The sequence below is a fragment of the Agelaius phoeniceus genome, chromosome 22 (genome assembly GCF_051311805.1).
Source record: "Agelaius phoeniceus isolate bAgePho1 chromosome 22, bAgePho1.hap1, whole genome shotgun sequence".
NCBI lineage: Eukaryota > Metazoa > Chordata > Aves > Passeriformes > Icteridae > Agelaius > Agelaius phoeniceus.
In genome coordinates, this window is record NC_135286.1 from 6,485,787 (window position 1) to 6,508,927 (window position 23,141).

Sequence of the window (23,141 nt, forward strand, 5' to 3'; positions counted from 1 at the left end):
GCAGCCCGGCTCAGCCATGGCCAGGATTTGCTGTGCCCTGCTGCTCTCGCTGCTGCTGCTCCTGCACAGCCCGGCCGCCTGCGGGGCCCCGCCGCAGCCCCGCGGTGAGTGGGGACCGGGGGCTGGGGGGGCTGGGGGCGCTGGGGGTCCCTCTGTGCCTCCGGCCTAACGCTGGGGACGGGGAAGGGGAGGGAATGCCCAGCAAGAGCCAGGGAAGGGCAGGAGCTGTGTCCGGTGTGTCCCCAAGGCAGCGGGACCTGGGGCTGGGATGGCTCCCGTGGGGACAGCACGGGTGGCCCCGGGTCACCCCTTGGCGCTGGAGGAGGCCCAGGTGGGACAAGGGCGCTGCCGTCCCTCCCCTCTCCAGCTCCACAGGTGGAGCAGGAGCTGGCCGGGCACCGGGGTCACCTCCCGAGCACGAGGTCTGGGTCGGGCTGCTGGGAACGGGACTTTCCCTGGATTTCCTTCATCCGATCCTGAGCGAGTCCTGCTCTGTTTGGCTTCCCAGATGGGCAGCCAGGAGCAGGGGAGCTGCCTGCTCTGCAGCTTGCATGGGCTCCAAACCCCAGCCTGGAATGAGTGCCAGCAAGGGCTGGACACCCAGGGGAGGACTGGACACCTGGGACAGGGATGGGCACCTGAGGCAGGGATGGACACCCAGGGCAGGGATGGACACCCAGGGGAGGACTGGACACCTGGGACAGGGATGGACACCCAGGACAGGGATGGACACCTGGGGCAGGGATGGACACCTGAGGCAGGGATGGACACCCAGGGCAGGGATGGACACCTGGGACAGGGATGGACACCCAGGGCAGGGATGGACACCTGGGGCAGGGATGGACATGCAGGGAAGGGCTGGACACCTGGGACAGGGATGGACACCCAGGACAGGGATGGACACCCAGGACAGGGATGGACACCCTGAGCAAAGATGGACACCCAGGGCAGGGATGGACACTCAGGGAAGGGATGGACACTCAGGGAAGGGATGGACACCCAGGGCAGGGATGGACACCCAGGACAGGGATGGACACCCAGGGGAGGACTGGACACCTGGGACAGGGATGGACACCCAGGGCAGGGATGGACACCCAGGGCAGGGATGGACACCCTGAGCAAGTTTGGACACCCAGGGAAGGGATGGACACCCAGGGCAGGGATGGACACCTGAGGCAGGGATGGACACCCAGGGCAGGGATGGACACCCAGGGTAAGGATGGACACCCAGGGCAGGGATGGACACTCAGGGCAGGGATGGACACCTGGGACAGGGATGGACACTCAGGGCAGGGATGGACACCCAGGGCAGGGATGGACACCCTGAGCAAGTTTGGACACCCAGGGAAGGGATGGACACCCAGGGAAGGGATGGACACCCTGAGCAAGGATGGACACCCAGGGAAGGGATGGACACCTGGGACAGGGATGGACACCCAGGGAAGGGATGGACGCTCAGGGCAGGGATGGACACCTGAGGCAGGGATGGACACCCAGGGCAGGGATGGACACCCAGGGCAGGGATGGACACCCAGGGAAGGGATGGACACCCAGGGAAGGGATGGACACCCAGGGCAAGGATGGACGGATGGATGCCCAGAGCAGGGAGGGTCTGGTCTTCAGGAGAATCTCTGCTCTTCCCCGGGCTCCAGGCAGCCCAGGGATTCCTGGATTTCTCCAGAAATCACTGCAGGAGATGCAAACTCAGCTGCAAGGACAGACTTGTGGGAATTCAAAATGTTTGGACAGTGTGATGATGACGGCTCAGCCACAGCCATGGGCAGCCTGAGCTGTGCAGGTGTGACAGTGACTGCAGAGGCACCTGGGGCTGAGGGAGGGGGATTCCAGATAAACTGAGCTCTTTCTCCACAGGAATTGGGAAAGGAGGGTTCTATTTGCTGTGCAAAGAGAAACAGAGCAGTGACTGAGCTCAGCCCTGCTGTGAGCAGTCAGCTCTCTAAAATAAACCCTTTTACTCCTGGGTTACTGTGCTCTTCTCCCAGTGCTTTAATGGATATGGAAAAGATGCCCTGAGAGGAATTTTCTGCTAAGTCAGGGCATTAATTCAGCTATTCCTGAATGATCCCTAGTGTGGATATTTGTAAATATAGGGTAAGCTTTTATTTCTGGTTTAATTCCAGTTTGAACTAAACTATGCTGGGTCAAGGTGTCAATCAGAGCAAGTGATTCCCTGGAGAGAATGGGCCTGTCCTGCAGACCCTGACTGAGGCTGAAATCCCAAAAATCTCCCACCTGATATCCCTCCTTTACTCTTCTCTTCTCTGAAATAAACTCCACTCTCATAAAAAGAGCTTGAAAATGTTATTTAGGGCCAAATCACAGAGCAGAAATAAATAAAATAGATAGACTTCAAAATTTCTATTGGCTCCAGCTGTTCTTAGGGAAATAAAATAACCTTTCCTGCTTGGTTTGTCACTAAACCAGGGATGATTCATCAGCACAAAGGGGGAGTTGTGTTTTATTTCTGGAGAAATTAACTGAGCCTTTCCCTGGACCTTCATTTCTCACCTGTAAACTGGGCACCCCTGGAACAGGGATTTCCAGTGCTGCAGATGGATCTCCCTGGGAGTTTTCCTTCCTCTGCAATGAATTATGGGGGAAAATGAAATTCTTCCATATGGGGAAATGTTAGATTGGATTGTAGTGGGAATTAGAGCTCCTGACAAAGTGACCACTGCCTGCTTTGCTCCCACCTTCCCAGACCTTTCTGGAGCAGATTCAGCCTCGATGCCCCTCAGGAAACAAACCTGATTATTTCATTTACAGATCCATCACTGAGCATTTATTTTTATCTGCCTCAAAGACTGAAAGCCCCATTAGATCTCACACTGAGGACCAGCTGTAATATTTATGCCATCATTTGGAGCAGATTTTTTGGCCCAAAAGCTCCCATTTAGAAATCTGTCCACAGAAATCTCCTTTATGACAGGAACTCCCTGGGCCCTGCAGAAATCAAATATTAACAGAGCACTTGACAGAGACAGGCTAAATGAGAAGAAAAAAATTAAAAAGAACAGGATGCCATAGATCTGCTGGGGGAAATGGGGTCATTCATTTAGGAAATCATAAAAAAACACCAGGCTTTTTTTTATGTCTTGTCACAGCTGAAAATGAAGATGGAAAATGGCATGAAAGCGAGAAATTAAAATAATAAAAATAATAAATATTGTTATAATTAAAATAATAATAAATAAAAATAATAATAAAAACAATTTATTCAGTTTGTTGCATTGCTGATGCCTCCTGATAGCCTCTCCTTTTCACTGTGGGTATTCACGGGGCTGTAGAGATTAATTATCTATTATTAATTATCAATTCTGGGTTCCAGATTTCTCTGTTGTTTCACCCTGACAGATGTGAACCAGCTCTGTCCTGTTACTGGGGTCTATTATTGGTGCCATCACTGTGGAACAGGGCTCTGACTCCCGCTGGGCTGGGAATGTTATCCCTTAACCTGGGAATGTTGTTCCCAATCCCAGGTTTGGGATTGCTGAGTCTTGTGCCTGGTTCTGGTCCCATTCCCTTTGACTGATACTGATAGGGATTGGTTCTCCAGGTCTGAGGTGCAGTAATCCCTTTCCAGACTTTTTTGGATGCAGAAATTCAGCTCAAGTTTCAGTCCACAGCTTTATCCTTCCTTCCTTCCTTCCTTCCTTCCTTCCTTCCTTCCTTCCTTCCTTCCTTCCTTCCTTCCTTCCTTCCTTCCTTCCTTCCTTCCTTCCTTCCTTCCTTCCTTCCTTCCTTCCTTCCTTCCTTCCTTCCTTCCTTCCTTCCTTCCTTCCTTCCTTCCTTCCTTCCTTCCTTCCTTCCTTCCTTCCTTCCTTCCTTCCTTCCTTCCTTCCTTCCTTCCTTCCTTCCTTCCTTCCTTCCTTCCTTCCTTCCTTCCTTCCTTCCGCCACTTCCTTCCTTCCTTCCTTCCGCCACTTCCTTCCGCCACTTCCTTCCTTCCTTCCTTCCTTCCTTCCTTCCTTCCGCCACTTCCTTCCTTCCTTCCGCCACTTCCTTCCTTCCTTCCTTCCGCCACTTCCTTCCTTCCTTCCTTCCGCCACTTCCTTCCTTCCTTCCTTCCTTCCGCCACTTCCTTCCGCCACTTCCTTCCGCCACTTCCTTCCGCCACTTCCTTCCGCCACTTCCTTCCTTCCGCCACTTCCTTCCTTCCGCCACTTCCTTCCTTCCGCCACTTCCTTCCTTCCTTCCTTCCTTCCTTCCTTCCTTCCTTCCTTCCTTCCTTCCTTCCTTCCTTCCTTCCTTCCTTCCTTCCTTCCTTCCTTCCTTCCTTCCTTCCTTCCTTCCTTCCTTCCTTCCTTCCTTCCTTCCTTCCTTCCTTCCTTCCTTCCTTCCTTCCTTCCTTCCTTCCTTCCTTCCTTCCTTCCTTCCTTCCTTCCTTCCTTCCGCCACTTCCTTCCTTCCGCCACTTCCTTCCTTCCGCCACTTCCTTCCTTCCTTCCTTCCTTCCTTCCTTCCTTCCTTCCTTCCTTCCTTCCTTCCTTCCTTCCTTCCTTCCTTCCTTCCTTCCTTCCTTCCTTCCTTCCTTCCTTCCTTCCTTCCTTCCTTCCTTCCTTCCGCCACTTCCTTCCGCCACTTCCTTCCGCCACTTCCTTCCGCCACTTCCTTCCTTCCTTCCGCCACTTCCTTCCTTCCTTCCGCCACTTCCTTCCTTCCTTCCGCCACTTCCTTCCTTCCGCCACTTCCTTCCTTCCTTCCTTCCTTCCGCCACTTCCTTCCGCCACTTCCTTCCGCCACTTCCTTCCACCACTTCCTTCCTTCCCTCCCTCCCTCCCTCCCTCCCTCCCTCCCATCATTCCGCAGCTTGTTCCCTCCCTCCCTCCCTCCCTCTGTTTTTCCCTCCCTCCCTCTCTCTGTGCTGGCATTCCACACATTTATCCCTCCTTCTCTTTGTGCTGTCCTTGGGGGATGATATTTCCTCAGCTACAAGGGACACACATTTGTCCTGAGGTGACAAGGGAGACCCTACCCACCACAAGTCAGTGTCAGTCCCCAGGAACTCTGCTTTCCTAAAGGTGCTTCCCTACAAAAGCATTAAGAACATTTAAAATATTCTGTTAAAGCTGTAAAACAGAGAAAGGACCAAAACCTGCGGCTCCTCTCCGCCTGGTGCTGCTTTACCAGCACTGATCTCTCCCTCTTGGGACAATTTTCCTTTGACACTTTCCCTTTGACTTCCCCTCTGTCCCTGGCATTCCCAGGCACCCTGTGCAGGACCAAGCCCACGGACCTGGTGTTCATCATCGACAGCTCGCGCAGCGTGCGGCCGCACGAGTTCGAGAAGATCAAGGTGTTCGTGTCGCGCGTCATCGAGGCGCTGGACGTGGGCCCCAACGCCACCCGCGTGGGCATCATCAACTACGCCAGCGCCGTGCGCAGCGAGCTGTCCCTGCAGGGCCCCCAGAGCAAGGCAGCCCTGCTGCAGGCCGTGCGCAGGATCCAGCCCCTCTCCACGGGCACCATGACCGGCCTGGCCATCCAGTTCGCCATCAGCCGCGCCTTCAGCGCCGCTGAGGGCGCCAGGGGCAGCGCGCCCAACTTCAAAAAGGTAAAAAGGGGCTGGTTCCTCCAGCTCCTTGCTTGGGACTTGTCGTGGAGTGGTTGGGAAAAGCAGGAAGGTGTTTTTTTCTGGGCTTTGGTTGTGTGTAACACCTGAGGGTTGATTGTTGCAGGTGGGAAACCTCTGGGAGGTGCAAACAGGAGGTTTGAAAACCTCCAGGAAGGTTTGAAAACCTCTCAATTCTTCTTGGAAACCTCTGGGAGGTGCAAACAGGAGGTTTGAAAACCTCCAGGAAGTTCATACCTCTCAATTCTTCTTGGAAACCTCTGGGAGGTGCAAACGGGAGGTTTAAAAATCTCCAGAACATTCATATCTCTCAATTCTTCTTGGAAACCTCTGGAAGGTGCAAATCCCTCAATTCTTGGAAACCTCTGAGGGGTTCAAACCTCTCAATTCTTGAAGACCTCTGGGTGGTTCAAGCATCTCAACTCTTCTTGGAAATATCTGGGAGGTTCAAACCTCTCAATTCTTCTTGCAAACCTCTGGGAGGTTGAAACCCCTCAATTCTTGGAAGCCTCTGGGAAGTTCAAACCTCTCAATTCTTGGAAACCTTCAAGAGGTTCAAACCTCTCAATTCTGCTTGGAATCCTCTGGGAAGTTCAAACTTCTAAATTCCTGAAAACTTCTGGGAGCTTCAAATCTCTCAGTTCTTGAAAAATCTGTGGGAGGTTCAAACATCTTAATTCTTCTTGAAGCTCATCTTTGGGGCTTAGTGAAAGAAAATACAAAACTCATTATAACATAGTCAGTCTTAGTCTCAGTTTTTGTTCTAAATGCAGTCTGACAATTGCACACAGCATTGGCCACTCCTGCAGATTGGAGAGACATTTCCACTGAGCTGTGCATGAAAGTGCTGGGTCCTCATCTCTGGAATCTCTTCCACACCATCCAACATCCCTCTCCTCGTGCCCTCTTTCCCTGCTGCCAGACAGCTCCCCCAGGCCCTGCTGTTCCCTGTCACCTCTGGTTGTGGGGAACAAACTCTCCTGGATTTCCTCGACAGCTGGAAGAGCTGGGAGCAGTGAGCTTTGGAATGATTTATCTGAGGCATTAAAAAAAAGGGGAAAAAGGAAATAACTTCTTGCTTTTCCCTCCTTCCTTCCACTCTGGAGCTGATCCAAGAGGCAGAATCACAGAAGGAGGTGGGGAGGGGTCTCTGGAGCTGACCCTGAGCTCCAGTGGGGCTGCCCAGGACCATGCCCGGGTGGATTTTCAATGTCCGCAAGGTGGAAAACTCCACAACCCTTTGTGTTCTTGGTTCTGGTTATTTTTTCACTTTTCCCCTCTACCTTGAAGTCCAGCCAGCTTTTCCCTTCTGCTCAGGGTGACCCCATCTCCTGCCTGGGAGGATAAACAGATCATACAGGGATTTAGGGAGGTGAAGTTTCTAGAAACATCGGACACGGTCTTTGCTCCTTCCCACAGCAGAAATCCAACAAATCCTCGTGCAAATCTGGTTGTCAACATCCCAAAACATCACACGGTGCTTTGCTCTTGCTTTGTGCAGCAAATGTCACCCCGGGGCAGGGAAAAGCACAATTTGTTTCTGGAGGAGCTCCGAGAAAAACCTGCTCCCACCTTCCTCAAAACCCGCGGGGAGCCCAATTACTTCCACCTTATTTTTTAGGGAAGAACAACAAATAAATTGGCAAATTGCTGAGCAAGTCCAGGGCTTTATGCAGCTTCCTGCCTGATTCTCCTTGGAGTGCTGCTGGAACATCACGTTCCCAGGGCATAATGAGCCATCACTCCCTCATTAGCTGGGAAATGCCAGCCCGGGCTGGGGATAGCTGGGAATGCTCGGGAATGCTCAGGAATGCTCGGGTGTCTGAGATAACCAGGAATAAATTGTATCAGACCACCTGGGATTTCTGTCTGACAGGAGGATGAGGGATCCAGAATGTCAGGAATTCACAGGGAAAGCTGCTGGTTAAATGAGCAAAAGGTTTGACCTTGAAAAGCAAAATTTCTGAATTTTCCCAGGGTAAAACTGAGGATCAGGGAAAAATCCAGCTGTTGGAGGCAGGAGAAGCTTCACCTTTTCATAATTCCCCTCACATGGCTGAGCAGTGCCAGCCTCCCCAGGATCCAGAGGCTGCTCCTTCCCTCCAAGCCTTTCCCAAACCAGGACTCAGCTTTTTCAATGGCAGGGAATTATAGAGATCCTCAGACTGCAAATAATTTGGAGGTAGGTTTGAAAATAATAAGAGTAAAAAAGGGACATTTTTTCACATTGACTCAGGCTGGATGCAGGGAAAATATCTATGGTAGGAATCCTAGGAAAAAAACAGGAATTCCTGATGATTGGGTTAACCAAATGTGATATTAAGAGATATTTTTACACTCTTCTGTCAGGCTGTAACAGACAGGTGCCCTGCCTTCCTCTCACTGTTACAGTCATTTTCTCTATGGGTTCTCTGATTAATTCCCAATCCCAACTCTGTATCTAGAAGTTTTGTTTTCTCCAACAGCAGAGCAGAAAGCAATGTGAATTTTGAGTCCTTTATGGCAGATTTCCACACAGAGGCATTATGAGGATCTTAGTAACATCCAGTGGTGGACACTGCAGCCCCACCCTATCTGGGGTTTATCTGGGCTCGGCCTTATCTGGGCTTGGGTTTAGCTGGCCTTGGGCTTGGCTGCAGATGGAGAGGAGCTGATAAAACCTGGAGAATTTCTTGATTTAGGAAGAGAATTGCAGGAGGACACATGGCTGCTGACAGGACCTGCGGCAGGGTTTGGTCCCTGATTTGATAACACCTCTGCTCCCTGATTTGATAACTCCTTATTCCCTGATTTGATAATGCCTCTGCTCCCTGATTTGATAGTGCCTTGTTCCCTGATTTGATAACACCTCTGATCCCTGATTTGATAACTCCTTATTCCCTGGTTTGATAATGCCTCTGATCCCTGATTTGATAATGCCTCTGATTACTGATTTGATAACTCCTTATTCCCTGGTTTGATAATGCCTCTGATCCCTGATTTGATAACTCCTTATTCCCTGATTTGATAACGCCTCTGCTCCCTGATTTGATAAAGCCTCTGATCCCTGATTTGATAACTCCTTATTCCCTGGTTTGATAATGCCTCTGATTCCTGATTTGATAAAGCCTCTGATCCCTGATTTGGTATCTCCTCTGATTCCTGATTTGATATCTCCTCTCATTCCCTGATTTGATAACCCCTCTGATCCCTGATATCTCCTGTGATCCCTGATTTGATATCTCCTCATTCCCTGATTTGATGGCCCCTGTGATCCCTGATGTGATCTGTCCTGTGATCCCGGATTTGATACCTCCTGTGCTCCCTGATGTGATGGCTCCTGTGATCCCTGATGTGGTATCTCCTGTGATCCCTGATTTGATAACCCCTCTGATCCCTGATGTGATATCTCCTGTGATCCCTGATGTGATCTGTCCTGTGATCCCTGATGTGATGGCTCCTGTGATCCCTGATGTGATATCTCCTGTGATCCCTGATTTGATATCTCCTCATTCCCTGATGTGATCTGTCCTGTGATCCCTGATTTGATAACCCCTCTGATCCCTGATGTGATATTTCCTGCGATCCCTGATGTGATGGCTCCCTGCTCCTGCCAGCCGTGCTCTGGGCTCCCTCCTCCTCTCCCTGCAGCCCCGGGCGGTGCTGCTGGCGCTGCTCAGGCGGAGCAGCCCGGCTGGAGCTGAGGCTGAGCCGAGGGCTCTCTCTCCTGGCAAAAGGCTCCACTGCACGCATGGATCCACTCCCGGAGCTCCTTGGGCACATCCATTCCCCCACACCTGCCACAGGGGCTGCTTTGCCTTTTTGGGGTTTTTTTTTTTGGTTTTTTGTTTTGTTTTGTTTTGTTTTGTTTTTTGCCACGCTAGAAGAGCAAGGTTTGAATTTGTTTATTTTTTCCCCCGTGGAAGCACCAGTTGCAGAATTATGATGCTCCTGGGAATTTTTAATTGTGCAGCCCTTAGGAAGTGCGGATAAACAGCTGAAATTAGATTGCAAAGCTCCACATTTTTCTTGTTTCTCCTGTTTTTTACAGAGGGGAAGCTCTTTTCCCATTCTGCATTCCAGCCCAAGCCATTCCTTTGGAGTCAGCAGTGGTGTCACAATAAATCAGTTGTAAGGAGAAGTGGCAGGGGCAGAAGAATTGGCAAAGAGCAAGAATTCAGGTCTTGTGACAAAGTCTCTTTCAGAAGAAAAATAAAGAGGAAAAGGGACAAACCAGGAGCAGGACTTTGGGAGGCTTTTAGCTGGTTCAGGGCATCGTTTAATCCAAGCTGAAATCCAGTTCCCACTTAAACCAGCTGCCACTTTAATGCTGGGGTTAGCAGGGGTGGGGTTTAATCCCTGCTGTTTAGTTGGAACAGAGAATCACAAATCCTGGCATGCCCTGACACACAGCATGACCTCAGGCCTCTTCCCTGTCTCCCCATGGAGATGGTTCCAGTTCCATCCTATAAAGGGTTCCATGTTTCCATGGCATTCCTGAGATGCTGTGAAGCCCCACACTCAGCTGGGCTTGTCCTGAGTGTCTCTGAAGATCTTTAGTTCGGCTTGATCTCAAGTTTGGCTATGAACAACATAAATTTTAATTCAGTCTCCTTAGAGGGGGATGCACCAGTTGTCCCTTGGTGAAACCATCACTCCCTGGCATTGTTCCCTTGGTGAAACCACGAATCCTTGGCATTGTCCCTTGGTGAAGCCATTGATCCCTGGCACTTGTCCCTTAGTGAAACCATCAATTGCTGGCATTGTTCCCTTGGTGAAGCCACTGATCCTTGGCAGCTGTCCCTTGGTGAAGCCATTGATCCTTGGCATTGTCCCTTGGTGAAACCATTGATCCTTGGCATTGTCCCTTGGTGAAACCATCACTCCCTGGCATTGTTCCCTTGGTGAAACCATTGATCCCTGGCAGCTGTCCCTTGGTGAAACCACGAATCCTTGGCATTGTCCCTTGGTGAAACCATCAATCCTTGGCACTTATCCCTTAGTGAAACCAATCCTTGGCAATTGTCCCTTGGTGAAGCCATTGATCCCTGGCACTTGTCCCTTAGTGAAACCATCAATTGCTGGCATTGTTCCCTTGGTGAAGCCATTGATCCCTGGCAGTTGTCCCTTGGTGAAACCATCGATCCTTGGCACTTATCCCTTAGTGAAACCATCAATCCTTGGCAGTTTAACTTTTCAAGCTCAGAAAGAAACTAATTCCACCTCAAAAAACTATGGTTGGTGTGATCTCCAAAGAATGGGAAAAGCTTGTGGGATTGATTCCCTTTTCCCTTAATTTTAGAAATGCAAACCCTCCCCTCCTACCCCGGCCTGTCCCACCAACATTCTGGGAACACAAACCAGGATCCCAGTGCCCAGGCAGGCCATCCCATCCCTCCCCCTGCAGGTGGCCATCGTGGTGACGGATGGCCGGCCCCAGGACGGGGTACAGGACGTGTCCGCCCGGGCCAGGGCCGCGGGCATCGAGATCTTCGCCATCGGCGTGGGCAGGGTGGACATGGGCACGCTGAGGCAGATGGCCAGCGAGCCCCTGGACGAGCACGTGGACTATGTGGAGAGCTACAGCGTCATCGAGAAGCTGACCCACAAGTTCCAGGAGGCTTTCTGTGGTGAGTGCTGCTGTGCCCAGCCTGGGGCTGTGGGTCTGCCAGCCAGGAGCTGGGAATGGTTTGGGTGGGAAGGACCTTAAAGCTCTGCAGAGAATCCTGGAATGCTTTGGGTAGGAAGGGATTGGAAAGCTCATCCCATCCCTGCCATGGCAGCCCAAACCTCTCGAACCAGGCCTTGCCAGGCTACAAACCCCTGTGGGAAATGGCACTGGGGGCACCTGGAACCACCCAGGAAATCATTCTTTCCTTTCCTTTCTCCATTTGCTGCAATGGTTTTTGGTGCTGGTTTCCATCCTGGATTGAGGAATGGGAATGCCAGAGTGGTTTGGGTGGGAAGGGATCTTCAATGCCAGCTCATTGCAGCCCAGGGCCACCTCCCACTGTGCCAGGTGCTGCCAGCCCCAGTGTCCAGCCTGGCCTTGGGCACTGCCAGGGCTCCAGGGGCAGCCACAGCTGCTCTGGCAATTCCAGCCCAGCCCCTGCCCACCCTGCCAGGGAACAATTCCCAATTCCCAAGATCCCATCCAGCCCTGCCCTCTGCCACTGGCAGCCATTCCCTGCCTCCTGGCCCTCCATCCTTGGCCCCAGTCCCTCTGCAGCTCTCCTGGAGCCCCTTCAGGCCCTGCAAGGGCTCTGAGCTCTCCCTGGAGCCTTCTCCCTGTGCCAGGGCCTGCCCACCCTCACAGGGATGGATTCCTTCCCAGTATCCCATCTGACCCTGCCCTCTGGCACTGGCAGCCATTCCCTGCCTCCTGGCCCTCCAGACCCTTTTCCAAAGTCCTCCTCCAGCCTTTCCCATGGAAGCTGTACCTGTGACCACCCTTCACCCCTCTGCTTCCTTGCTCCAAGCCCTGCATGTTCAGAGCCCTGTGGAAATCAGGGGCTCTTTGAAGTTGTCTTTCCAGAACTGCAGGGTTTTGTCCAGGGGATTTCAGGTTTTGGTTAAAGAAATCTCCAGATTTCCCTGGCACTGGAGAGTTTGTAAACACGATCCACACACTCCTGGAGGCACTGGAAAGCAACTTGGAAAAGAGAATTTCAGCACACTGAAATCCCACCCCTTTTGGGGCAGTGGAAAGAATTTGTTTTGCATTCCCCCCGTCAGCATTGCCTCCAGAATTCCCAGTTCAGCTGGGATGGTCCCAGGTCCTGTCAGAGGCTGAGCTGCCTTTGCCTGATGCTGCTTTTGGGGTTGGGAGCCATGTGGGGCAGGAATCTCTCCTGGCTGGAGCAGGATCTGATTCCTGTCTGCACAGCACATCAAAGGAGCCTGAGCATCCTAAAAACACCATCCTAAAACCACCATCCTATGAAAACACCATCCTAAAACCATCATCCTATGAAAACAGCATCCTAAAACCATCATCCTATGAAAACAGCATCCTAAAACCACCATCCTATGAAAAGTGCATCCTAAAACCATCATCCTATAAAAATAGCATCCTACAAACAGCACCCTACAAACACCATGCCACAAACAGCATCCTAGAAAAACACCATCTTATAAAACCACCATCCTCCAAACCCAATCCTCCAAACTCCATCCTACAAAAACAGTATCCTACAAAACAGCATCCTCCAAACACCACCCTACAAACACAATCCTACAAACACCACCCTACAAACACCACCCTACAAACACCACCCTACCAACACCATCCTACAAATGCAGCTTTGCTCCTACAGGAGTTGCTGAAGGATTGGGAATGTTTTATTGCTTCCAAATGTGCCCCAAGGCAGCAGGAATGGGCCATAAATTCCCCTTTTCTGTCAGCAGGAGAGGCCCAGGGGCCTTTCCCTGGAAGGAAAAACCTGTGGCAACACTTCCTGAAAGGTGTGATCCACCTGGAACTCCAAACACACTCGGCTGGGCCTGGAGATCTCCCAGTTTCTGACAGGTGTAAAATCTCCTGGTCCAGCTCCCAGGCTGAAAGTGATGAAGGGGAGCAGCTTTTTGTCATGGAAATTTGGCTCCTCTGTGGAAAGGAGGGAAATTTCAGCTACAGAGTGAGCTGTGGATTATCCTCAGGTGATAGCACAGAATGAGTCAGGTATTATCAGGTGTCACTGCAGCAGCAGCTCATGGCAGAGGGAACAAACACCTCAGACAAAGGGAGGGAGAGACAGAATTTGAGGAGTGGAATCCAGGCCATGAATATTTGTGGAGTTTGTATTGGCTGCCCTGGGACTGGGAGGCAGCAGCGGTGCCAAGGCCTCACCCCATGATTTGAAATTGTGGGGAAAAATCCTTTCTGTGCCTCCCTGTGCAGATGGCAAAGCTCTGCCCATGGGAAGCCCTGGGAGTGAGGGAAGCCCTTGGGGCTGCTGCAGGGAGCAGAGGACAGCTCTGTCCAAGTCCCTGTTGCCCTGCTCCGCATATGCAGCTGCCCTAAACCATGCCAGGGATGGACCCAGACCCTCTGCTGGGGCACAGCACAGGATCTGTGGGACTGACTGCAGGGAAAAGTGCTTCCCACAGTGCCCAGCAAACTCATGGGGAAACGGGGAACCCTTGGTGCTCCAGCCTGGGCTGAGATTCACCAGAGCACTGAACCACAGGCAGCTCCAGGGGCACTGAAATTCCCAATGATCTGGGCTGGAACAATCTACCAGTGCTGGCACAGCCACGGGAAGTGGAAAGGCCAAAAAAATGTACAGAATATGAGTAGAGCAGAACACAAATGGCTCAAAATAACAAATCTGAACTCAGAAAGACTCACTCCACCTCCCATCCGTTCACTCCAGCCCAGGGCCTGGATTTCTGCACATTTTCCCTGGTGTTTGTAGCTGAATTTGCCTCCCCAGCCCCGTTTGCTCTGGAGTTTGTTTGCCATCCTCAGTGTGACAGCGCTGTCACCCCCAGCGCCGCTGGCTCCCGGTGCTGCCACTCAGGGCTGCTTGCTCAGCATCCCAGGAGCCACAGCCAGGCCAGGAGGGGCAGCAGGAGGGTTTGGAGAGCAGGGATCTGAGAGCTGCACATGCAGGGAGAGCTCTGAGGTGAATCCCAGGTGTGTTCACACATGAATGCTGGCCAGGAAGGGCAGCTGAGCTCCCTGCTCAGGATTGCACTGCAGAGCTGCAAAAATTGGGCACTGGCCAGCCTGGAGGGCAGCTGGGACCCAAACCTCACCCAGGAGCTTTGCAGAGTGAGGTGTGCTGTGATTTGCCCCACACCCAGCTGGGTTTGCCCTCAGGGAAGATTTCCAGTCCTGGCTGTGCCTTGGAGCAGGGAGACTCATAGATATTTCTTCCTTGTTTTTGTGCCTGTCCTGGTTTGAACAGCCAGGTGTGTGCTGAGGAGGGCAGGAGCCTCCCCTGAAATGGAAAATGCAAACCCCCTCCCTCTGAATTATTACAATTTTGAAATTAAAAAGCTCTCAGGCAAAGATATGGGAGCAGGAATAACAGTTCTGTGACAGGGAAAATTAAAAATCCAAATGCAAGAGTACAAACCAAGCCTGGCAGAGCGAGAGCAGCCCTGGCACGCTGTGGGTCAGGGGGTGGCACAGCCCCATCCCATGGGGGCTCAGCCCTCCTGCAGTGCCAGCTGTGGCTCTGCTGGAGCAGGGATCCTGCACAAGGGGGGAGTTTTCCTCTGCAGCTCCAGGGCTGCTGCAGATGGGCCTGGGCTCCCTCTGGCCATGCAGGGCAGCAGAAGCTGCTCCTCTGGCAATGCCCTGGGCAAAGGCTGCTGGGCTGTGCCAGGCTCCCATTGGATCCAGGTAGGAATGCTTGGCTCCTGCCCTGGGCAATGCAGCATCTCCCCATGGGATGCTGGAATTGGATCAGCCCTGCAGGGACACTCAGTGGCCATGGACAGCAGAGATCTCCTGCAGGGAGGGTTGGCTGGGGCAGAGATCAAGGAAACTGCCCCAAGAACAGCAGAGAACTGCCCCAGCTCTGACACATGGGGACAGGACACACAGCCCCATTTCCAGCCTCAGACTCTGCCTCAGGCACTGTCCAGGCTCAATGAGCTGTGTCCCACTGCCAAGCAGATTTAGTTATGGGGCCAATGTGGGGCTGTGCAGAGCTGGGTGTGGGTCGGGAGGCCCCTGCTTGAAGCCACCCCCTCCTCTCCTTGCAGTGGTGTCTGACCTGTGTGCCACGGGGGACCACGACTGTGAGCAGGTGTGTGTCAGCACCCCAGGGGCCTACAGGTGTGCCTGCAGGGATGGCTTCAGCCTCAACAGCGACGGCAAGACCTGCACTGGTACGTGAGGGGTCCCTGAGGGGACTGTGGTGACAGCACTGGGATGTTCTGCTCAGGGAAGGCAGAAAGGGAAACCCTTCTCTTAGAAGCCAGAATCACTTTCAAACCATTGTTGTGCTCTCCCGTTGGGTTTTCATTGATTAACCCCATTTCCTCAGCAATAAATGGCATTAGGGTTCTATTTTCCTACATGATTTATTGAGGTCTTTGCTGCTGTTTTTTTCTTCTTTTCTTCTGCCCTCTTCTTGTCTTTTCCCTCAGCTTGCAATGGTGGCTTGGGGTCTGCTCTGGATCTTGTGTTCCTCATCGATGGCTCCAAGAGTGTGAGGCCTGAGAACTTTGAGCTGGTGAAGAAATTCATCAACCAGATCGTGGATTCGCTGGAGGTGTCGGACAAACAGGCCCAGGTGGGGCTGGTGCAGTACTCCAGCTCCGTCCGGCAGGAGTTCCCCCTGGGGCAGTTCAAGAGCAAGAAGGACATCAAGGCAGCAGTGAAGAAAATGTCCTACATGGAGAAGGGGACCATGACAGGCCAGGCTCTCAAGTACCTCGTTGACAGCTCCTTCTCTGTCATCAACGGAGCCCGGCCCGGCGTCCCCAAGGTGGGGATTGTCTTCACTGATGGGCGCTCACAGGATTATATCTCAGATGCTGCCAAGAAAGCCAAGGACTCAGGTAGGGCTCCTCAGCTCCCTGGGCTTCTTTCTCCCTTGGCCCAGGCAGGACTTTTTCCCTGGATCTGTCTCTTAGGATGTACACAGGTTATACTGAGTAACTCTGGGGAGATATTCCCTGGCTATCCTTGCTCACAGAGAGCCTGGAACACCTCAGTCTGGGCGTCAGGGGCACCTTGATTTGCCAAGAGCTGGTTTTAGTTCCCCTCTGTGTCTTTAGAGGAGTTTCTGCTGGCCAGGGTGGAGTTTGGGATGGACAGGATGGACATCCCCTTGAGATGGGATGGACAGGGTGGAGTTCCATCCCTTGGGATGGGATAGGATGGGATGGGATGGGATGGGATGGGATGGGATGGGATGGACAGGGTGAAATTCTACTCCCTGGGATGGGATGGACAGGGTGGGGTTTTATCCCCTGGAATGGGATGGACAGGATGGAGTTTTATCCCCTGCAATGGGATGGACAGGATGGAATTGCACCCCCTGGAATGGGATGGACAGGATGGAGTTCCATCCCTTGGGATGGGATGGAAAGGATGGAGTTGCACCCCCTGGAATGGTATGGAAAGGATGGAGTTTCACCCTGTGGAATGGGATGCACCCAGGTCTAGCTGCTCCACACAAATGTGGAAGGAAGCTGCAGGGGGAATTTGGAATTAGGAGGTTTCAGCACCTTTAGGGTTGGACAGGGCTTGGAGCAACCTGGGATGGTGGAAGATGGTGGAGCAAGAGGAGTTTAAGGCCCCTCCTAACCCAGCCCTTCTCCACTCTGGGATTTGTCTGGGGTTGGTCAGGAAGCCCAGCCCAGCACCAGAGGCACATGGGGGCAAACACAACCAACCCCAGGATTTGTAGGGCCAAGTGTGGCTTGGCTGCATCAGCCTCAAGGCCTGGAAAAGGCAGAGAAAAAGCAACAAAACAATAACAAAGCCCAGACATGGGTTAAGGAGGAACCCCAGGCACATTAATAAGGAACTTTCCTCAGCTGCTGTTGTAGGAAAAACACTCAGTGGCCACACACTGATGGATTCCTGTGCCTCAGCCCCATGAAATATTAATGCCTCGAGAGCTGCCCTTCTGCTGAGCTGCTGAGCACGTTCCCAGGCTCTGACACCCCTGTGTTAAATGGATCCAGCCCTGGGAATTCACTCAGGAATTGCTGAATCTTTCCCTTCCTTTTAACTTCACTCTCCACCACTAGATGGGACTCGGGGCCAGCACATAACCAGAAAGGTCAGGGAGCTCGTGAAAAACCAATGTTTACAAAGCACTCTGACATCTTATGGGGCTGTTCAGCTCTTATAAAACAAAGGGTTCTTATAAAGTGTATTTATAGAATTTATTCCTCCCTGGTGATAAAACTTTGTGCCTTGTCTCTCTTGTCCCTGCAAGGAAATCTCTTATCTGTCCATGAGTTATTGCTGTGGGATAAACAAGTGCTTAAAATGAGACTGCAAAATTGTTCAGTGAGCTGAGCCTCGGAAAAACAACACATATTGGATATATCCAGAGAAAGAAAAGCACAAAAGGGAGCAGGGAAACATTTCCAGTGCCTGGGCATGGACAAGTAGAGACAAGTATTTCAAATCAGGGCTAATTAATACCTCCCAAAATGGGAAATTTGCACTTCAGTTCAATAGAAACAGGTTTAAAGCAGATCAATCTCCTGACAGAGCAGGACAAGTTGTGAACTCCCAGTGGGGGCTGCAGTTTTGGACAGAGACTCAGCTCAGTTCTGCTCCACTGCAGGGGGACTTTGCCACTCAGGGGCTCGTTAACAGGGGTTGATTAACAGTGGCTGAGCTGTTCTGGAAACTCCCACAGGTCCCTTTTGCTACATTATCACTTCCACATCAATGGGATGATGTTACCATCACCTGTCCTTTCTTGCATCTCCCAAACCTTGCTCTTGTTGTCATTGGCTGGGAAATTCTACTTAAACTCTGCCTGCAAAAACATTTTGGCCCCTGTTTGACCTGGATGAAAGGAACAACTCCAAAACCTTGTTCTTGTGGCCCAGGTGCCCATGGTCTGGTAAATTTTAATAAAATCTCTGCCTGTGAAATTATTTTCGGCCTGTTTAACCTGGCTGAAAGGAGTCTGGGACGGTGGGGGTGGAGGGGGTGATTCTCAGTGAGGATCTGGAGCTGTGTAGGGCCTGGGGGCTCAGGGGATGCCCAGCCTGGCAGGGTGGCCCCGTGCCAGCTCCGTGGTGCTCACAGGGTCCCGTTCCTGGCAGGATTTCGGATGTTTGCCGTGGGAGTGGGCAATGCTGTGGAGGATGAGCTGAGGGAGATCGCCTCAGAACCCGTGGCTGAGCATTATTTCTACACTGCCGACTTCAGGACCATCAGCAAGATCGGGAAGAAGCTGCAGATGAAGATCTGTGTTGGTGAGAGGGGACTGGGGTTCGGCCACAGCATCTGAAGGGTGGAGCAGAGGGGGGAAAATGCCCCTCCAGAAACCACCAGGTGAAGATCTGTGCTGTGGGAGGGGACTGGGATGGAGGGGTTTGGTCCCAGTGTTTGAAGACTGGAGTGGAGAGGTGAAAATGCCCTTGGAGAAGCTGCAGATCATCAGTCTGTGTTGGTGAGAGGGGATTGGGATGGAGCAGAGGGAAGAAAATGCCCTTGGAGAAACTGCAGATGGAGATCTGTGCTGGTGAGAGGCATTGGGGATGGAAGGGTTCAGTCAAGGCTGGAGTGGAGGGATGGAAATGGCCTTGGAGAAGCTGCAGATGGAGATCTGTGCTGGTGAGAGAGGACTGGTGTGAAAAATGATCCTCACTTCCAAACATGTAAAAGGTTTATTAAAGCCTTATCAGAAACACAGGACCATCAGCAAGACTGAATAGAGACAGCAGACTGAACATCAACAGCAGACTGAATAGAGAAAATATCACAGCACCAGGAGCAGAGGATGTTCCCACCATGTGCTCACCCACACCATGGAGGTTTCACCTTTTAACCCTTTGCCCCCCAAAGTTCTGTCCATGGACTCCTCCTTCCCTGCCCAGGGTGGAGATCCCTGCCTGACACCTGGAGTGGGGGCAGCTGTTGCCATGGTAACGAGTGACCCTCCCAAATGTCCCAAACCCAGGGCACCCCTGAGAACAGCACAGGGGGGTAAAACACAACTATAAATCTATAAAACTGCTCCTGACAGAGATCCAGGATATTTGCCTTTAATTGTGAGAGTCAGCCATGGCATTGCTCATCTGTCACAGCTGGGATGGAGGGGTTCAGTCAGTGTTCAAGGCTGGACTGGAGGGGTGGAAATGCCCCTGGAGAAGCTGCAGCTGAAGTTCTGTGCTGGTGGGAGGGGGATTTGGGATGGAGGGGTTCAGTCACAGCATTTGCAGCCTGGAATAGAAGGATGAAAATTCCCTTTTAAGTGGATGTGATAAAAATCTCCTGTTCCCAGTGTGTGGAGCTGGCAGAACACACGGGAGCATCAGGAGACATTGGTATTTTGGGTGGTTACCTGAGGCAAAGAAATCCCCACACCTCAGCCACATCCCCCTCTCCCAAATCCCCTTCTCCTTCCTTTCTCCTGCACCTTTCTGCCCTTCTTTTTCTTCAGAAATGATGAATTTGTCTCCAGGTTCCTTAAGATGGGATTTCCTTTCCTCCTGGAGAAGTTGGAGGGGGATAATCCCTGTGTCTGCAGAGCCAGGATTGCAAGGCAGAGACTCTTTGACAAGTCTCATCAAGAAATTAGGATCAATCCAAGAACAAAGGATGGGATCTATATGAAACCCCCAACAAATTGTACTTTAAAATCATTCAAATACACTTAAGCTTCAGCCTTCAAAAACAAAAGCAAATTTCAGAAAAACTGTTTGTTTGTAAGATATCAATTTGGGTAAATATGTTTACATTTGAGTATTAAAAATAAAATGAAGGCAAGGAGATAGTTGCATTTTTTTTCATTCCCAGTACCAGCTTGTATTTCTCAACAGCTGCCTTAAAATCTTCTGTTAATCTCCAGCTTTAGGTTACACCTGGCTGGTTTAAACCTGTTGAGTTTTGGTATAAGTGATTAATTTCTTTTAAAAATTCTGTCTTTTATTTACTCCTCCTTTGCTCAGCTCAGAGGGGCCTTGTAACCCCTCCCTTTCTTTCCCAGGCATTTTTTTCCTCGTGTTCCAGTCTGAGTTAATTTTCCTTGAAGAACAGATGTAAATTAGTGACATAAATTAGCAAAGTGATTAACGCTCATGGTTCCACCCCCTCAAGGAGTGGAGTTACTGAAGCAAAGCTCAAACCACTCTTGATGGCAGCAGTGCCTCCAGTTTTCACTGGATCTTGTTGGGGAGACAGAGGTTGGTTTTATTTAGGCAGACTCCAATTTTAGGGCAAACTTGAAGCATGAGGAGCAGAGCTCAGTGGGTTTCCAGAGAGATGGAAATCCAGGAAAGACTTCCCATGGCTGGAATAACAGAAAAATGTGACATTCTCTGTTCATCTGAGCTTAAAGCCAGAAGAGATCAATCAGATAATTAGAAATAATTATATTTTGATTTCCTTCCCATTTCTGACATAGAAAACAAGAATTGTGCTGTTTCACTGGACTCAGGGATTTTGATTAAATCCATTTTTTTGTGCCACTCATCCTCTTGCTGTTGTGACCCACAGAGGAAGATCCGTGTGAGTGCAAGTCCATCGTGAAGTTCCAGACCAAAGTAGAAGAGCTCATCAATTCCTTGCAGCAGAAACATATCCTTTGGAGGCTTGGCCAGGACTGGCTGGGTTGGTCCAGAGGGACCATGGGGAAGGTTCAGGAAGGTGGGAATGAGGCACCTGGGGATCACATGTGGCACTGAGAGCTCCAGGCTGGTGACAAGGTAGGGGATGGTTGAAAGGTGGATTTGATGGCCCTGGAGGGCTTTTCCAAGCTTTTCCAAGCTCTGGGATTGTGGGGAGATGGGTCCTGAGGCAGCTGGAATGGGAGGCAGGGGGTTCCTTCAGAGCCAACATCCAACACTGCCCGAATTCTTCATGGTCTGCAGGGACAGAGGGACATCAGAGCACCTCAGACTGTAGGAGGGTGGTGTGCATAATCCAGAGGGACACATACACCCATCCCAGGTTGTCCCAGCTGGCCAGAACTCAGTGCTGGGAGATAAATCCTGATGGGACTGTTCCCTGGAAGCAGCTCCAGCCAGGTGAGTTGGATCCCATCAGAACCCACCTGGTGGGACTGAGTTCTGCCACGCTGGGCTTTTCCCTAAGTGGCAGAAAGAGAAAAAAATCCACCAAAAACTTGTGAGTAGGATTAAAACTTTTGAAAAACAGAATTCATGGAGCCTCAGGGTGGCTCACAAGGGCAGGGGAGATGTCTCACCACTGAGGATCAGGAGAGGATCTAATTTTAAAAGGAACATTCTGATTTCTTCCCACATTTCTGGGCCCTGCTGTGGCACAGCTCTGTTCCTCCTCCCAGGAGTGAGATCCGGGTGAGATCTGTGACCTGTGTGGTGCAGAGGTCAGGGGAAGTCACAGCTCCCACCTGGTGGGTGGCTCTCCCAGGCACATCATCAACAGGAATTAGTGAGAAGAGCAGAAAATTCCTCTGGCACGCCAGGAAAAGCTCCTGCTCCTCTCCTCAGGGTCAGGGGCTCTGTCAGCCCCTCCTTTCCCTCCTCCTCTGGGAGTGAGCCCGTGGCAGTGGGAGGATGTGTGAGCACAGGCAGCTCCTTCCTGCAGGGAGCTCCACCAGCCTGAGAGCTCTGGGAGCGCCAGAGGGGACGGGCACAGATCCCATCCTTACCCCAGCCTGGGACTGGGGAATTATTGAGTGGTTTGGGTGGAAGGGGCCTTAAAATTCCTCCCATCCCACCCCTGCCATGGCAGGGCCACCTCCCACTATGCCAGGTGCTGCCAGCCCCAATGTCCAGCCTGGCCTTGGGCACTGCCAGGGCTCCAGGGGCAGCCACAGCTGCTCTGGGCACCCTGGCAGAGCCCAAACCTCTCCAACCAGGCCTTGCCAGGCTACAAACCCCTGTGGCAAATGGCACTGGGGGCACCTGGAACCATGCAGGAAATCATTCTTTCCTTGCCTTTCTCCATTTGCTGCAATGGTTTTTGGTGCTGGTTTCCATCCTGGATTGAGGAATGGGAATGCCAGAGTGGTTTGGGTGGGAAGGGATCTTCAATGCCAGCTCATTGCAGCCCAGGGCCACCTCCCACTGTGCCAGGGGCTGCCAGCCCCAATGTCCAGCCTGGCCTTGGGCACTGCCAGGGCTCCAGGGGCAGCCCCAGCTGCTCTGGCAATTCCAGCCCAGCCCCTGCCCACCCTGCCAGGGAACAATTCCCAATTCCCAAATCCCATCTAAATCTCTCCTCTTTTAGTTCAAACCTTGGCCCATCACTCTGTGCCCACATAAAAAGTCTCCCTACCAACATTCCCAGAAAAATTGCTGCTTTTCCTCCTTAACTCCTCCTCACTGGAAGCTGTGGCCAAAAGAATTGAAGCCCTGGAGAACAAGATCATCTAAAACCCCACTCCAGCAGTTTTTCACCTCCTTCCCAAAGTAACAGAACCAGAACTGCTCCATTTTTCAGGGAGGGCAGCTCAGCCCCAGGGCTCTGGGCAGCTTTTATTAAGGTCTAGGCTACCTGCATTTGTTTAAAAGGAAGAATTATTACAGTAGAGCAGACTTTGTATAAAGGGCAGAGCACAGGATGTGACTGAGAGTTAGACCAGGCTCGAGTTTGCTGCATCCTATAGAGTGCATATATTCAAAGAAAAAAACCTTGAAAGATTTTTTATTTAAAGCTTAATATATATACAGTGTGTTACTGAGTACTTGATGATGAGTTCTGTGAATCCTCTGCTGCAGCTTTTGTTTCTATGCATGAGATAATTTAATTTAAAAGTCAGAGTGACTTAGACTCACCCTCAGCTGCCGGGTGGAAAGGCCAAGGCTGAGCTCCTGGTGGTTGTCAGTAATTAGGTGAGGTTTAGTCCTGACCCTGAGCGTGCTCTGCAGGCAGGCTGGGCCAGGCTGCTCCTGCCTGGGCTCCTCCTGAGCTGTGGAACTGGAATGG

General features: G+C 51.6%; 1 protein-coding gene across 1 annotated transcript; it reads left to right on the forward strand.

The window, feature by feature from the left end:
• Positions 1 to 16: 16 nt before the first annotated feature.
• On the forward strand, positions 17 to 22,751 carry MATN1 (matrilin 1). The gene is made up of 8 exons (XM_054648406.2): positions 17 to 104; positions 5,229 to 5,575; positions 10,980 to 11,202; positions 15,290 to 15,415; positions 15,677 to 16,090; positions 18,329 to 18,481; positions 20,727 to 20,807; positions 22,539 to 22,751. Exons 1-8 carry the CDS (start codon positions 17 to 19, stop codon positions 22,586 to 22,588), a joined length of 1,482 nt encoding a protein of 493 aa, XP_054504381.1. The 3' UTR covers positions 22,589 to 22,751.
• Positions 22,752 to 23,141: the final 390 nt, after the last annotated feature.

What these genes read in the sequence shown, in the direction of transcription:
- MATN1 (XM_054648406.2), top strand. Translation starts at nt 17, where the DNA reads ATGGCCAGGATTTGCTGTGCCCTGCTGCTCTCGCTGCTGCTGCTCCTG. An exon ending in CAAGAAAGCCAAGGACTCAG is followed by an intron (nt 16,091 to 18,328) that starts GTAGGGCTCCTC and finishes CGTTCCTGGCAG; the next exon opens with GATTTCGGATGTTTGCCGTG. An exon ending in GCAGATGAAGATCTGTGTTG is followed by an intron (nt 18,482 to 20,726) that starts GTGAGAGGGGAC and finishes TGTGACCCACAG; the next exon opens with AGGAAGATCCGTGTGAGTGC.